The sequence below is a fragment of the Schistocerca serialis genome, chromosome 7 (genome assembly GCF_023864345.2).
Source record: "Schistocerca serialis cubense isolate TAMUIC-IGC-003099 chromosome 7, iqSchSeri2.2, whole genome shotgun sequence".
In the NCBI taxonomy this organism is placed as follows: domain Eukaryota; kingdom Metazoa; phylum Arthropoda; class Insecta; order Orthoptera; family Acrididae; genus Schistocerca; species Schistocerca serialis.
Window position 1 is genome coordinate 197,283,038 of NC_064644.1, and position 17,474 is coordinate 197,300,511.

The 17,474-nt window shown below is 42.0% G+C and overlaps 1 protein-coding gene across 1 annotated transcript in view; it reads right to left on the bottom strand.

The window, feature by feature from the left end:
- Positions 1 to 323: 323 nt before the first annotated feature.
- LOC126412970 (venom carboxylesterase-6-like) overlaps positions 324 to 17,474 on the bottom strand; it is a 174,099-nt gene continuing 156,948 nt past the window's right edge. The window contains exons 8-10 of the mRNA XM_050082861.1: positions 14,345 to 14,477; positions 8,565 to 8,694; positions 324 to 471 (exon numbers count right to left, since the gene is read on the bottom strand). Of these exons, the coding sequence (XP_049938818.1) occupies positions 324 to 471; positions 8,565 to 8,694; positions 14,345 to 14,477 (411 nt within the window). The remainder of the gene's footprint in view (positions 472 to 8,564; positions 8,695 to 14,344; positions 14,478 to 17,474) is intronic.

A 17,474-nucleotide genomic window follows, 5' to 3' on the forward strand; every position in this document is an offset into this window, starting at 1 on the left:
AGGCCTGTGCTTTGTTTTACACCTAGTATGCCATAATCTCTGTTTTATAGCTGACTGGTTCAGATGTACATTGTGTCAGTAGTTTTTACTCAGAAAGATAATACAAAAATTTTCTACTTCTTTTCTTTATTCAATAAGGTATTCTGTTTTGAGGTATGAAATCAGTACAGGACACTTTCTTCTCATGAACTACGTAAGTCCAAATTAACAGATCAATAATGCTCGTACATTATCTAAATTGTGAGGATAGACACATAGAGTGAACAACAGTGCGCAAATGTAGTCATGCACAGCAATTGCAGTTATCAGCAATTACTTAAACTTCAGAGTGGGATATTCTGTTGCCAGAATTCCATGCGTTCCTTGAACACGGCTTGCTCCAGATTGACTGTGTCTGTGATGTGCACGTAGTAAAGGTTTGTGTTATCAAAAGGCTCCCAGAGAAACTCCTCACCCTCCGGGGATGGTGTTCTGTAAAAGAAACAAAGGTCACAATCATTTATAGCTCAAGAGTGTTGTGCGGGCTGGTACAAGTACATTTACTGAAGGTGTGTGGTGGCAGTTGGCTGTGTGTCAGTAGTATAATAACTGCACTTCCATTTCTATGCTGTAGTCTGATCACCTGCTGAAATGAAAATTTACTTCTACATACTTGTCGTATATCGTTGAGTAGCGACTGCATTGTGATGGAGGAATATACATTGCGTGATTAACCTATTATTGGAAGATCGTACACTTCATCTGGAGACCTGACGCAATGAACTATACGTGAATCTGCCCTGCTTGCATCAAGGGGTATACTGTGCGTTGGTTTGTAGGACGGGGTAGTAGGCCACTATATCTGTGCACTATATTAACAACCATTTCTTGAGTTTGCCAGAAAGTATCAATTTGGTTTGTAAGTCATTTTTCACACCGCTTATTCCTTCATAGAAGCTTCTCTCATTCAAAGCTTTTACTAAAATATGAAAGAGAATGGAAATTAGCGTAACTGACGCCCGAAACTCAAATCCAGCTCTTTTTCTGGTATTGCTCCCCTGTCTGCCCTCTAATAATTTCCCAGCTGTAGAGGTAAGTGCCAATCGGAGTGTCGCGAAATCAGAATGATCGGAAAATCAGTCAGGAAACACTGTGAATTTCTTTTCATGGATCGTCTAACTCCTATGTGAAAACACCGCTTGCCTGATTTCAGTGCTGCAGGGTTTTGAATGAATTCCTTGTACATGGAAAGAGACGAGAAATTCTGTGTTGTCAAAAGAATCACCAAACATGACAACCTCAAAGCACTACCCACAGTCATTGTTATCAGGGGGAGAGGAGCCCTGTTTTTTTTTTCCCCACAGCTCTCGACGAGTGAGGAGTGTCATTTAGTACCGGTGACTCATTAACAATAAACTAGAGAAGACATATGAGGAGCAACCATTGTAACAAGTTAGTTCTCTTTATGCATTCCACTGAAGTTACTGCAGAATTAGAAGCATTTTAAAGCTGTTACAGTCGCTTACGGAAGGAATGCTTCCAGACCGTGTTTTGCATTCTGACAAAGGGTGGTTAGATCTCAAGTATTAGTTATTTTAGGTAGAACGTTCATAAAAGGTAAGGATCCATATTATTGATATTACGGCAAAGAAAACAGTTAACTGCGTTTGTCAATAGCTTCCAGAATTTTTTTGCGAAGTTTGCTCGGTTCATATTCACTAACGACTCATTTATCTGTTAAAATCATACACTCTTCTCTGTTCACTGTTGATGCTGCAAACTTTGGCATTTGATAGTATGTATGAATTGTAATAGCAGTATGACAATTAGATTTCTCTTTTCGGACTCCAGTTTGTAATGTGACAGTTGCATATTCTTTCGTATTACTTGTGTGATGTATTGAGAAAAGAAATATTCCACAGCGGGCTAGGAAAAATTGAAAATGCGAATTAAATTAAATAGGTAACGAGGAGTATACTGTAAGAGAATCGTTGTAAATATGAGGCGCACAAAAATTCGAAAATAAAGACATTTCGCGAACAGAAACACATGATGGTTTAGTTACTTTGGTTTGATTATCCTCAATGATTTATTTCCATATTATTAACGCTGTGTAGCTACTTTACGTTGTTCCCAGAATAAAGTGAATTTTCGTTTAAACACCATCAAGCGTTCAGAGTAAATTATGACTTCTCTTAACGCCTGGCTTCCATCATCTGAGCGCATCTATTATGAGAAATAAACCGAGAAAACGAATAAAGAAACAAAGCTGCTTGCGTCGATTCAAAACTGTAGTAACCATATAAGCATTAGGAACATGTATTGCCTCTATTGCAGCGACATTTTGCAATACATGAAGATGCTTTAATGATATAATAGAAGAATAAGAAAAAGAAAGGAATAAAGTACTATAGCCAACGCTTATGTTGACCGTTCTGTTCCCGAGAAGTTTCTGCATGGCCTAAATTAAATGCCTTCTAATTTTTGGTATTCTGCTGATAGAAAAGTAAGGGGTAACTTCGTGGTTGGAGAACGCCACCGTTTCTTAGCATTGTTGACCGTTTTTTGGTCGCTCTGTCCGCAGATTGCTGCGATTGATCGCTGAACACTCTTAATTCCCCGATGAATCTGATTCAACAAATCGGCCATCTATGGCGATATGTCTCCTAGCTGCATTTCATTTGCCTAGTTCTTAAGCGTGACGGTGTAGTCTTCTTTGATTTCGCTATGCTCACAGAGAGTAGGTACTTTACATTATACTCCATAGTTTTTCAGGGAGTACAAACCATTCTGAAATAAGAAGTTGAAGCCGGAGTTTCCACTTGAATTAAGAAAAAATACAAACATAAAAACAATTACACCTTTAGACTTTTCATGAATCAGCATTTACCTCTGCTGCGTATATTACGAAGAAATACAAATATAAAAACAATGACACCTTCAGATTTTGCATTGATTATCATTTACTTGTGTTGCAGAAGTACAATTCATGGGAAGTTGATAGCAGTAGTGGTATACACAGGGCCCTATCTTGTGATTTTGATTTATTTATGAAACAACTAGACGCAGTGTTAAAGCATACAGAATGAGGTGCCGTATTATTAGGTGGTCATTTTAAGTTAAACGTTTAAGTCTCAGCTGTTCTACAGCTGTTCTGCAGCCCCTTGTCATTTCACATCACTATAATCTCCTTCACACAATTTACAAGAGTGTGGAAGTCAGTAGTGCTACAATTGGTAGCATTTCTGTAGACATACCAGTATCGAGATCGCAAAACCAACTGTGTACTTACTTGAAATTAAACTACAAGATTGACAAGTTAAAAAAGATAGTAACGATTTTATATTCGTGAGATACAGACGGGAATACCTGACGTCAATGAAAAATGTAATATATTCTGTGACATACTTGCAGTTTCCGAGAAAACCGTTTCACAACAAGTTTAATAAGTTGCAATGTTAATTTTTTTATTTCCTTATATTTTTGCAAGCATTTATGGGCACATAGAGATTAACTGCTGCTGGTAAACATAGCAGCTCATTTACCACAGCAGAATTCAACGGCAGTGACGTTCGAAATTGACTGGTAAATGACTTGCGCGTGGGGATCAAAGCGGGCGTCCGATTGTAGGCGATATCGTGTGTGGTCTAAGGCCCCTCGCACACTGGAGCGACTGAAATGAAAACTGCTGGCGTCCGAGTTGGTAACAGATTGCAAAAACTACGTTAACTGTTGTATTCAGTTCGAGAACATTGTTCCGCACAAGCGGCTTATTATCTGGCGCCGTAAGCTTTCACTCGTGTCAGTTTTCGCTACAAATTGTGATACGCACTGCACACAGATCCAGCACTTGGGCGGCCCTGGCTCCCCTCTCAGCTTCGATCCCCAACCGGACGCTACCAATTATGATATGTACTGTATAGAAATCTCGGCTTGGCACCCCAAGCGGCAGCTTGTGCCCCTTGCTCCTTAAACCGGTCCTCGTTACAGTGCATCAAATACAGCAAGTGTTCTCCACTTACTCATTCCTAATAAAGTTGCTACTATGTTGTTAAAACAGGGCTCCGCAGACGGCGCGACTGCAAAGTTGCCAGCGACTCGGCGCCCGCGTTTGCCAAGCGATCTCAGTTGCGTCGTTTCTTCGAACACAGCTCTGTATTGGTTTCATTCGAAGGTGAACGAGCAAGTTATCATAGTTTTGTACAGGAAACGGAAAAATATCCCATTTCATACACCTATGAGCTCCCAGACAACTTACTGCAGTAGGGTTAGACAGAGAAAACGTGGTATGAAGAGGTAATAGAATTTCATGTGGCCTGTATAATGTATGTAGTGTGCCGGCATATTATCTGTGCTGTTGTTGTTGTGGTCTTCAGTCCTGAGACTGGTTTGATGCAGCTCTCCATGCTACTCTATCCTGTGCAAGCTTCTTCATCTCCCAGTACCTACTGCAACCTACATCCTTCTGAATCTGCTTAGTGTATTCATCTCTTGGTCTCACTCTACGATTTTTACCGTCCATGCTGCCCTCCAATGCTAAATTTGTGATCCCTTGATGCCTCAAAACATGTCCTACCAACCGATCCCTTCTTCTAGTCAAGTTGTGCCACAAACTTCTCTTCTCCCCAATCCTATTCAATACCTACGTGATCTACCCACCTTATCTTCAGCATTCTTCTGTAGCACCACATTTCGAAAGCTTCTATTCTCTTCTTGTCCAAACTAGTTATCGTCCATGTTTCACTTCCATACATGGCTACACTCCATACAAATACATTCAGAAACGACTTCCTGACACTTAAATCTATACTTGATGTTAACAAATTTCTCTTCTTCAGAAACGATTTCCTTGCCATTGCCAGTCTACATTTTATATCCTCTCTACTTCGACCATCATCAGTTATTTTACTCCCTAAATAGCAAAAATCCTTTACTACTTTAAGTGTCTCATTTCCTAATCTAATTCCCTCAGCATCACTCGATTTAATTTAACTACATTCCATTATCCTCGTTTTGCTTTTGTTGATGTTCATCTTACATCGTCTTTTCAAGACGCTGTCCATTCCGTTCAACTGCTCTTCCAAGTCCTTTGCTGTCTCTGACAGAATTACAATGTCATCGGCGAACCTCAAAGTTTTTACTTCTTCTCCATGAATTTTAATACCTACTCCGAATTTTTCTTTTGTTTCCTTTACTGCTTGCTCAATATACAGATTGAATAACATTGGGGAGAGGCTACAACCCTGTCTCACTCTTTTCCCAACCACTGCTTCCCTTTCATGCCCCTCGACTCTTATAACTGCCATCTGATCAAATTGTAAATAGCCTTTCGCTCCCTGTATTTTATACCTGCCACCTTCAGAATTTGAAAGAGAGTATTCCAGTCAACATTGTCAAACGCTTTCTCTAAGTCTACAAATGCTAGAAACGTAGGTTTGCCTTTTCTTAATCTTTCTTCTAAGATAAGTCGTAAGGTTAGTATTGCCTCACGTGTTCCAACATTTCTACGGAATCCAAACTGATCTTCCCCGAGGTCCGCTTCTACCAGTTTTTCCATTCGTCTGTAAAGAATTCGCGTTAGTATTTTGCAGCTGTGACTTATTAAACTGATAGTTCGGTAATTTTCACATCTGTCAACACCTGCTTTCTTTGGGATTGGAATTATTATATTCTTCTTGAAGTCTGAGGGTATTTCGCCTGTCTCGTACATCTTGCTCACCAGATGGTAGAGTTTTGTCAGGACTGGCTCTCCCAAGGCCATCAGTAGTTCTAATGGAATGTTGTCTACTCCCGGGGCCTTGTTTCGACTCAGGTCTTTCAGTGCTCTGTCAAACTCTTCACGCAGTATCTTATATCCCATTTCGTCTTCATCTACATCCTCTTCCATTTCCATAATATTGTCCTCAAGTACATCGCCCTTGTATAAACCCTCTATATACTCCTTCCACCTTTCTGCCTTCCCTTCTTTGCTTAGAACTGGGTTGCCATCTGAGCTCTTGATATTCATACAAGTGGTTCTCTTCTCTCCAAAGGTCTCTTTAATTTTCCTGTAGGCAGTATCTATCTTACCCCTAGTGAGACAAGCCTCTACATCCTTACATTTGTCCTCTAGCCATCCCTGCTTAGCCATTTTGCACTTCCTGTCGATCTCATTTTTGAGACGTTTGTATTCCTTTTTGCCTGCTTCATTTACTGCATTTTTATATTTTCTCCTTTCATCAATTAAATTCAATATTTCTTCTGTTACCCAAGGATTTCTATTAGCCCTCGCCTTTTTACCTACTTGATCGTCTGCTGCCTTCACTACTTCATCTCTCAGAGCTACCCATTCTTCTTCTACTGTATTTCTTTCCCCCATTCCTCTCAATTGTTCCCTTATGCTCTCCCTGGAACTCTGTACAACCTCTGGTTCTTTCAGATTATCCAGGTCCCATCTCCTTAGATTCCCACCTGTTTGCAGTTTCTCCAGTTTCAATCTGCAGTTCATAACCAATAGATTGTGGTCAGAATCCACATCTGCCCCTGGAAATGTCTTACAATTTAAAACCTGGTTCCTAAATCTCTGTCTTACCATTACATAACCTATCTGATACCTTTTAGTATCTCCAGGATTCTTCCAGGTGTACAACCTTCTTTTATGATTCTTGAACCAAGTGTTAGATTATCTGTGCTATGGCGGAAGAAATCAACTACGCGAAATCACTACAGTACTGATCAGTCGTTCTATGAGGGAAGATCGGAAAGCAACGCTCAGCAAATTTCTTACCAAAAAGTTTCATAGGTAACAAAAAAAAAAAATCACAAATGAACTCACTTCATGTACCTACTTTTCTATATAGTCACCAACGTTCTCAACACTTTTCTCCTATTGTGGTACCAGTTTCAATATGCTCCGTTCGTAAAAGTCCGTTTGATTGGAGTATATCCATCTAAAAGACTGTTGATTCCACTTCCAGATCCATCCCAAAGCGTTTGCCGGTCAGTAATTTCCTCATGGGACGACACAGATGAAAGTCCGACGGTGCAAGGTCAGGAGTGTATGGTGGATGATGAAACACCTCTACCCAAATATGGCGATTTTCTCTCGAACAGGAGCAGCAGCATGGGTGCTAGCGTTCTCAAGAAGAAGTCTGACACTGTCAACATTACTGTTGTGGCGTTTGCCACGAAGGGCACGGCGGAACTCAACCAAAGGTTTAATGTAGGCTGCAGAATTCACAGTGGTCCTGTATCAGCAAAGTCCATCAGTAACAGACCATACATATCCCAGAACACTGCCGCAACCACCTTCCTAGCAAATTGAGTAGCTGTGAATTTTTTTCGTATTGGGTAACCGGCATGTTTCCACTCCATAAGGGCCTGCTTGGTTTAGGGGATGTAGTGGCATGCCCACCACCCTTCAACAGTGAAGATTCCTTCCAGAAAATCATGCCCTTCTTCAGCATAACGCGTCAAGTGAACCCAGATTGTCATCATTCGCTGGCTCTTGTGGTTGTGAGTTGGGTTCGTAGGCACCTGGCAAGCACTAACTTTACGATATTTCAACCTGTCATGAACATCGCCGTACACCGTACCATAGTAAATGTTGCACTGCTGCGATAAGGTCGTTCAAAATTGCTGCCTCAATTGCTCCGACATCCTGCGAGGTTGCAGCTGTTGCTGGCCGCGGGCGGAGCGTGGCGAATCTTAGTGGCTCACAGGGCTTCTCGGAGGATTGCACACCACCTGGTGACATTGCTACGCTCCATAGAGTCGTCCCCATACACGCCAAGCATGTCCCTGTCAATTTCACGCTGTTTATGACCTTTGGCCAACAAATATGGAATTACACTTCACTGCTCTTCACAAGTTGACGACAGTAACATGCGCGCCATGTTTACTTCGTAGTTCAGGCTTCTCTCGCTAAAGCTGCACAGGAATGCCATGTTTACTTCGTAGTTCAGGCTTCTCTCACTAAAGCTGCACATGAAAACAAAAGACCTTCTATAGCCGCAGGCTTCAAACTATATCGACGTGAAATTTCAGTATTCCAGCTGAAATACCTGAGAAGATAAAAGTTATTGTGTGTTTCTTTCCGATCCTCCCTCGTATAAAAAGATATGAATGACGACTCTGTTACAGTTCCTTGTATGATACATGCAATCTTCAGTTTAAGTTTCTTTGGATGTATAGATGAATGCAGCATATTCGTTTTCTCATTCGTGTGTAATAACTGTGATCCATATCTTCCTCTGAACTTGAATCTATAGTCACATGCCGGGTGTAACCGAAAGATGCTCGTGTGCAACAAACAATACTTCCTCTACTCGAAGTTCGCACACGGCAATTGCAGTTTTTCATTTCAGAGTTGTGCTATATGCGAACTGTGCTGCCAGCCAATTGCGAACTAGTTGTGGTTTTAGATCGCCTGGCCATTGTCTTCTTTTTTAGTCGCTCCATGTGCCTCAGCAGATTTATCTATTGCCTATGGGCTCTTTATACTACAAGGGCCGAGAGATACTGATGCGATGGTAGAAAAAGAAGAAAGGAAATAACTACATTACCTGTTGTAGTATAAAAAAACATAGCACTGGTTCATTACTTACCCGTTCTTAATGAAGTTGCTCCACAGCCGTAGCATGGTCAGTCTCAACTGACCAAACGTTGTGTTCGGGTCCGGCACGCCATCACTAGACGAGTAGAAGACCATGCTGCTTTGAGAGGCGTGGCGTGTGCCTACATAACAGAAAGTCTGGCTGTGGTTTAATCTTACACCAAAATTAAATTTAAAAATAAACTATTATGAAGTGTATACGATTTCGGCTTTTCAGAGGAAAGTAAACATAGAAACTATGTTTCGGCATCCTGACCAGGTTTTACGTCACTGTCTGAACCGCTACGGCGGCTACTGAGACAGATCTGTTAAAGTCAAAACTAGTTTCAACGACACATGCCTCTCTAACTGGAGTATATCGCTGCCTCTAATGACATCAATGACCCGGACATTAAACTTTAATATCATATACTTTTGAGTCGATCAACAACTGACGTATTATCTATATCCTTACATTAATACAAATGTATCTGGCCCATTTCTGTACATAGGAGACACTTAATACGAGGGATCTTTATAACAGTAAAAGAAGCTAAACAATTATTTTTAGAATTTTTGTTTGTTTGTCTGTCTGTCTGTATGTCCTTATGTTTCTAAGCGAATTACGCAGAAACTACTGCACGAATTGGATGTGGTTTTCATAGTTGCATTGTTGGAGTTCTACCTTAAAATCTGGCCCGTGTCTCATCTTGATACGCCACCTAGAGGCCGTGTTATCTATGCATACAGTGTGTTTTTTTTTTTATCTGTGTCAGTACGGGGAAATCGGAATCCATAGGAGATGGTTCAAATGGGTATGAGCACTATGGGACTTAACTTCTGAGGTCATCAGTCCCCTAGACTTAGAACTACTTAAACCTAACTAAAGAACCTCACACACACCCATGCCCGAGGCAGGATTCGAACCTGCGACCGTAGCGGTCGCGCGGTTCCAGACTGTAGCGCCTAGAACCGCTCGACAACACCGGCCGGCTCCACAGGAAACGCAGGAAAGCTGTCTTAGGAACCTTTAGACGCTTTTTAGTGAAAACAGCTTTGCCATAATTGGTCAAGTGTAAGTTGTACGTGAAAATGAGTAAAATTGGCAAATTTTTTTCTGGATGTGGATGGACTCAGTTTCGTGTACGGATCATTTCATTATATTGGAAGAAAAAAAATCGGGACAGCGGAAGTTTTATAAAACTATACTAAATAAACCAGGTTAGAAATGATAGAGTTCGTAAAAAGTAGTATTTTGAACGTTTTATCACAATAACAATAATAATAATAATTATAATGTTAACAGTTTAATACCGTTACCCATATACATTCTTGAATCGGTGTAAATATTAGCGTTGATAAGTTTGTCGAGTTGACACCAAAAATCTCCGTTGCGTTCTTTTGGCAGCTTGACCACGATTTTTTTTACATCCGTTTTTCTCACCGATAATAACATTCAGGATTTTTCAAAAGTCGTGCGAGTTCGATATCCACGAGGACGAAGTCGTGGCCAAAAGCTAGCATACTACAAACTGGGACGAAATCGGTGATGACGAATAGGCGAGGCCCCCTTGTCAGAGATGCTCAGCACACGCCGGCGGCAGATGTTACAAGAGAGGAGTTTTGCATCATGGAGCGTTTTCCTGTTGAAACATTCTGATAGCGTGTTCCACTGAGAACAGTGTAACATATTACTCACACTTCCTCCTATAAACGTTTCACGAAATAACCACGACAAGAAAATCAGATAAATTAGAGCTCATACGGAGGTTTAGCGACAGTCACTACTACGCGCCTACTGCGAATGCAACAAGATGGAAGGAAATGAGAATGGGTTCAGAAGCTCCTTCCACCACACGCCATAAGGTGCAGTGCGGAGTATGGATGTAGATGTGGACGTTATTGGGAAAAATGCGTTTTGAGTAGCTCATGATGGACGAACAGAATGGGCTCTACTGAAAACTGAAGGCAACGTGATCAATTACGGAATTTCAAATCGGAAGTTGGTAACAAATATTTTGGCATATTGTGCCGTTTCGGTTGTATTATGTCACCAGGAAAAACAAATCTGATATTCTATGGGTCGGAATGTTAGATGTTCGATTCCTTAATCATGTAGGTAGGTTAAACATTTAAAGAGGAGCGAGGAATAGGTTGAAGTTAGATATAGTGAGAACAGGATTTCTAGTGAATAGGTGAAAATCATAATACACTCGCCGGAACAACAACCGAATACACACGAAAATGGAATGGATGAGTAGAACAAATCAACAAGGATAGTTACATGTCTCACGAGGGAGTCTGGTGCTGTATCATTACCTATTCCGTAAGCATGGTGCCCAACGTGCTTCTGACATCAGGCGTTGCTGTACACTTTTCCAATTTACTCAGACACAAAAGTAACTTGAGCCTCAAGCACCACTCACATTTAATTTATTCTCACCTTTTAAAGATTAAGTCATTTGAGTGTTTTGCACTTGCCTTTGAAACTATATGTATTTCCGTCGGCTGGAGGTGATTTGCAGGGGCATGTACTAAACAGCGTCTAATGACGTTCAGTACTGAAATGGCTCTGAGCACTATGGGACTTAACATCTGAAGTCATCAGTCCCCTAGAACTTAGAACTACTTAAACCTAACTAACCTAAGGACATCACACACATCCATGCCCGAGGCAGGATTCGAACCTGCGACCGTAGAGATCGCGCGGTTCCAGACTGAAGCGCCTAGAACCGCTCGGCCACTCCGGCCGGCTCCAGTACTGAATTCAGATTCAATGTGGGTATGGATGAAACCGAACTCGGATGCAGAAAGCCCTGAAAAGTTCATTTTTTATGGCGTGCGGTGCCACCAAAAGATATCTTGTATCTCGTGCTTGTCGTCAACGAGTCATTGGCGGTAGAGTACATAAATGCTGTAGGTGAATAGTGCTGTGCTTTTTCCTCTCGTTTATTAGATTCATTTTACATTTTTGACCAGGTGAGGTGTGTTGTCTTTCTTTACGTCTGTCGAAAAGTCTGGGGTTCCTTATGTCTCCTAGGTCACTTTTCTTTTCTTGTCTGTCATTCTGCCTGGTAAATTATTTTGTATAGTTAGAGCTCAGCTCATCCAGTATCGAATTATAAGTACACCCAAACGCAACTTTGTTTTACCACGAGATTGCAAGAAGTAGAGACACACAAATGTTGAACGGACCTACGGACCTCCGCGTACCCCCCCCCCCCCCCCTCTCCGCCCCAAAACTTCGTTCGCGTTCATAGTGGTACCGACAACGAATACCAGAAACCGTCGCCAGAAGTCGCCCGATAACATCGTACGACAGTTTGATCACTCGTGCGACTGAGCTACGTCAGTTTTTGGCAGTTAGGTTCAATTAAGGACGCTAGAAAATATTTTAAACTCAAGGGGCGTGAAGGGTGTCAGGACGCCTCTGTGACTAAAGACGAATGCTAGATTGTGGCTGTTGCTATTACGAAGACGCTGAATGCATGTGAATGAGCTATATGTGTCTCGTGCAGAAAGTGATGAGCACTGTACACTCTTTCCTCAGTTACAGGATTAACCAGATAAGTTTTACGAGTATATGAGATGAAGAGAGAAACTTTCTATTACATCCACGAGATGGTTCGTGCTGACACTGGAAAGCAAAATTAGATACACTCTGCACAACTTCAACTAAATTCAGTGAAACAGACATACGTCGGTTTAACCACCATAACGGTCATTTAGCGTATGTGTGAAAACGAACATAAATTTTAGAATAATTACTCTGTACACATAAAGCACTGCAAACTGAAAACATATACACCACAATTGCAAACCACCTGATATAACAGAATCACCAATCCTACCGGCAAAAAAAAAAAAAAGGCTGGTAAGCAGTAATAATAATTTGTAAACAGCTGATGTTCGCCTGCCACAACCCAAAAAAGATCCAATAAGGAGACTTTAAGCATAAGCTACACCATCCATCTCGAGTAAAGAAATTATTTTTGCGGTTACAGTTTGTATGTATGTATTGAACCGGGGACCTAGAAACGATGGAGATGCTTCGTCCCGCTGTAGCCCTCAGTGGTTCACAACCCCACAACAGGCCACAGCAGTCCACCCACCCCACCGCTGCTCCACACCGAAACCGGGGTTACTGTGCGGTTCGGCCCCAAGTGGAATTTTATGCAAAATTATGTTTAGGAAATGCCAAAAATTTACGGAAAATTCTGAAATAAAATGTCAACGAAAATAACCGTATGGAGCAGTTCACATCGAGATGATATGAAATACAGTACGACAGATGATGCGACCTGCAACCCACTTCGGCAGAGCACACAGAAACAGCAGAAGCGCCGTCACTGATATCCTTGAGACGAGAACAATTCGATACCGATGTGTTTTTATCGTACACCTCCCCACCTGTCCCCCCTCCCCCCTTCCCCCCTCTCCCCCCTCCCCCCCCCCCCCCGGCACAACATGTTTCGTGCTCTGTTCTGCCAGGAGTTTTCTGAGGACCGTCCTATGTGATCTGTTTACTGTTTTTGAGTCTACCATAATGCCACTTTGATCATCACTGCAGGGGCGGTTTTTGTACATATGACATCATCTGTACTTGTCACACCTAGGATATGAATGGTTTGAAAACGGACACAAGTGTCCGAAACTAGTCGTCATCAAGAAATAAAAAGAGATACTTCTCAATGCATCTTATGACGGATCTACAACCACTTATTTCAAGTATATTCCGTTTCTTGGCCCTTCACAATATTCATCCCACATCCTTCCTCGTAGCACTTCCTCTCCAATGTTGTCTACAAGGTGATTTCGTGCTGACATTACAAACTTTCAGGGATGATAGATAAGGGTAAATGTATCAGTTGGAGGTAAGGGGCTGTGGTGGAAACAACGGGGTCGAAAGTTATAAGCGAAAAACTTTCTGGTATGTTTCACAGTGGAATACACGGATCGGTCTGTTGTTACTAATATTACGAGATAGGGAACTTTCAAAAGTGTGAGTGTGCACCAAAACAAGAAAAAAAGTCTAGTAAACTTGGGCCCTAAAATGGATACCTTACGAGCTATGAGCACTTGCTCATCCTCGATACTGGAAAACACATCTCCTTTACTGAGAGATTGTAGGGTAAGCAAATTTCAGAGGTAGTAAGTAGTGTGGACCAAAACGAGAAAAAAGTGTCTATTAAACATGTGCTCTAAAATGGACACCTTAAGAACTATGAGTACTTGTTCATCCTCGACAGTGGTTAGCACACTGGACTCGCATTCGGGAGGACGACAGCCAAATCCGCGACCGACCATCCTGATTTAGGTTTTCCGTAATTTCCCTGATTCGCTACAGACAAATGCCGGGATGGTTCCTCTGAAAGGGCGCAGCCGACTTCCTTCCCCATCCTTCACTAATCCGATGGGACCGATGACCTTGCTGTTTGGTCCCCTCCCCCCAAACCAACCAACCATCCTGGTCAACGTGACACACGTGTCTTCTAATGGACGAATGCATGCATTTTGCAGCCCACCTCAGAACGATTCCGCTTATGACTTTCGACACAGAAGTTTCTGGACCAGGGTCTTTTAGCTTAATCACAGCTCCACCATCCTTACAATTTCAATACCACATGCTAAACAACTCATCAAACAATAGTTTGTCAAAGCATTTTTTAATCTTTTTAATCAAAGGCTAAAGAGTGAGAGCAGGTGCTTAATGACAGAGGAGAAGGGGTTGAAGGGGAACAGTGTCACTTTGAATCGTCTTGTTCGTTGTTAGTTGTTGTGTAACAGACATACCGTACGTGCCGTTGCCTATCTCCGGTCCTCGGTAATCGAACAGGTGGTAGTAGATAGGCCCAGCGTCGGTATGGTTGGATGCCGCCCTCACGGTGGCATCAGCTGGCTCGCCCCAGTATATGTCGGTACACATCTGGAACATACAAAAGAAATTACTTCACAAATCTAAATAGTTAGGCCACGAGAGAGATAGCAGATACTGCTTGCTCATTTCCTGTTAGATAATAACCGAATAATTCATATGGTATAGTATACAAGGTCTAAACTTATCAAAAAGAAGTTTTCACCGCCTGCATTTTTATGAACGTTTGTGGGCTGAGATTCAAGGGGGGCAGAGAATGAAAGAATTAACTTAAAAAGAACAGAGGGTTGGACGGAGGCACCTGTGCTTGAAGTCACGAAAGCTATTGGGAACCTGTGAAGCGTCAACGATGCCAGTAAAACACTGTTAGAGTTCAGTTGTTTATAAGTCGTCGTTCTTCTGTAGCAGCCTCGGCCGGTCCTAGTTCAGATACTTTTTGGCTACAAGCTGACGTCCGTCGAGTCAGCTCAGCGGTTGGACAAGCAGGAGGTGATGCCTGTGACTCAGGCGGTTGCCGGCAGAGTGTGCTTAGTCCCACTCCGAGTTCTACGATGACGCTTGATGATCATCTGCGATGTACTTGATGTCGATAGTCGTAGGGTCAGTTGATCTCCTCCCTTCCCCTGGTAGATTTCAACACCCAATGGCATCTGAGCGTTGAACAGGAACGTAGAGGAAAGGTGCCTAATATGAGACACACTTTTGTAAACCCATTTGAAAGACCTAAAAGTAAGTGCAATTGTATTTTTTATGATGGTAATAAGATCTTGCATCATTTAATTTTATCGTACAATTATCGTATTTGCAGTAATAAACAATCTTTCAGAGTAGTTATTAAATATTCACAAACAAGGCATTTCGTAGAGATGAGATCAAGGTTTCCTAATATGAGACACTAATAATATTTTGCTTTAATTATTTTATTACATAATAATGACATATGAATATACAATTTTTACATGTTCATTCATTTCTGTTATCCTTCACTCATTTCACACTACTTAGGTGTATATTTACGACAGCCGGGGCAAACAAAATTGTCTTCTGTGACACCGCAATCTTCATGAGCCCAGCGGTAACATTCCGTGCTCTGTGCCCATTCCTCCCCGTGTTTCCCTTCAGAAAAGCGCCCAGTACAGAACAGACACTCCGCGTCATCGTCATCACTGGTGCCTGAATCCCCACAGTCATCAAGATGGACATCGGATGCCGAGTCACTAGACGATTCTTCTGCTTTAGGTCTCCGATTGGAAGATTTTCCACTCTTCTCCCCAAATAACTTTCTCGCTGCTTTCTTAGCTTCAGCCTCTGATTTCTTCTGTTTAGATTCTTGCAGTTGCTTCACATAAGGAGTTGAAGTTAGTAACGCAGCAGAGCACGAACGCGATGTTTGACCTATTTGACTAACTCCAGGTGGTTTTGCGATGTGTGGTAGAGGTCTGATGTCTGCTGGGCTGACAGCTTGACCATCACCATCAGTAGTTCCATTTTCGTTTTTGGCACCTCTTTCTTGAAGAGTGTTAGCATGGCGATGAATTGAAAATTCATGTTCCTTAAAGATGTTTCTGTTGCATGGGATGAGACCTGTTTTTCTGAAGGCATTCACAGATGCTTCCATTGTTGCTGCTCGGTTGTAAGCTGCCCCAAATAACTTGGCTATTAATAATGGGGTGATAACACGACCTGGGTTACTTGCCAACCTCGTTTCTATCTCTTGGGCATTGTAGGTTTTCAAAGGCCCCTTAAATCCGACGTCAAGTGGCTGCATTTTATGCGTTGAGTGAGGTGGCAAACACACAATATGAACATTGTTTTAACGTGCTTTATCTAACACATCGAGATTCTTTGTGGGGGAATAATGCCCACCAAGAATCAAAATGACAGGGTCATTTGAAGATGGCTTTACATGACTCACAAAATGACCAAACCACTGAGTAAAAATGTGATTTTGTATCCAACCACTTGGATGACAAGCTGATATTGATCCTGCAGGTGCACCGTCCATCATGTTCCAGAAAACATTCCAATTTCTGATCATAAGACTAGTCAAAGTAATCCCTGTTTATGATAATTTAATCGAATTAAAATAAACGCAGTTGCCAAAATTTTACTACAAAAATGATGAAATATTGTTATCTCATGATAGTATTGCGTAAATTACATATAAAAAATCGTGAGAGAACGAGTTCCCCCAATATGCGATAGGTATCGTAATATGCGACACTGTCGCGTATTTGGATCCCCATACTATCGCATATTAGGAATTTCGCCATCTTACACAAAGAATAACGCACTTGCTAACAACGTTCGTTGGAAAATGAACCTAATTGCCAATAATTATAGGTAATACCATTACAAATCACAACAACAGTAATATCCACTCACCTTTAAGCTGAAATATTGTCTCAACACCGATGTCGCAAAAACCCCAAACACAAGAAATTTTGTATCAACCTCTACGTACTGTGTCCGGCTCAACTGTGTCGTCGTCTGACACGCAATAGACGTGTTTAAGAAACTCTCCACCAGAGTGCAACCCCTAAAATGAGCACAGTTGGGGTGTCTCATATTAGGGAACTATCGCATAATAGGCACCTTTCCTCTACACCCCACTGAAGTGCGGTACCTGCAGCACTCTTTGATGAGGACCCCAAGAGGCCTTGTTGCTGGCTTCCGAATTGAAGTCTAGTACCTGCAGCATTCTGTGATGTGGTGTTGTCGGAAGACTGTCAGCTTCTCCATCAGAAGATGGTAGACGGCGAGCAGCATGAATATCATCCGGTGAAGACCATCATCTTGAGTACATCTCTGGCTAGTTCACAGACTGTGCTGGAGCATCTAGATTCACTTGATGGAATCTAGATTCACTTCAGTATCGAAATCATGGAATCAAATGCTGTTGCTGTGAATGCCATCAGTCTCAGTGATCGACTCACGACAAGAGCTGGAGAGCTGGAGAATTTAAAGGGAGCCAGCTTGAGGCTATGTGCCGCAGTGGATACAGCGGTTCCCGTGAGATCACCGAAGTTAAGCGCTGTTGGGCGTGGC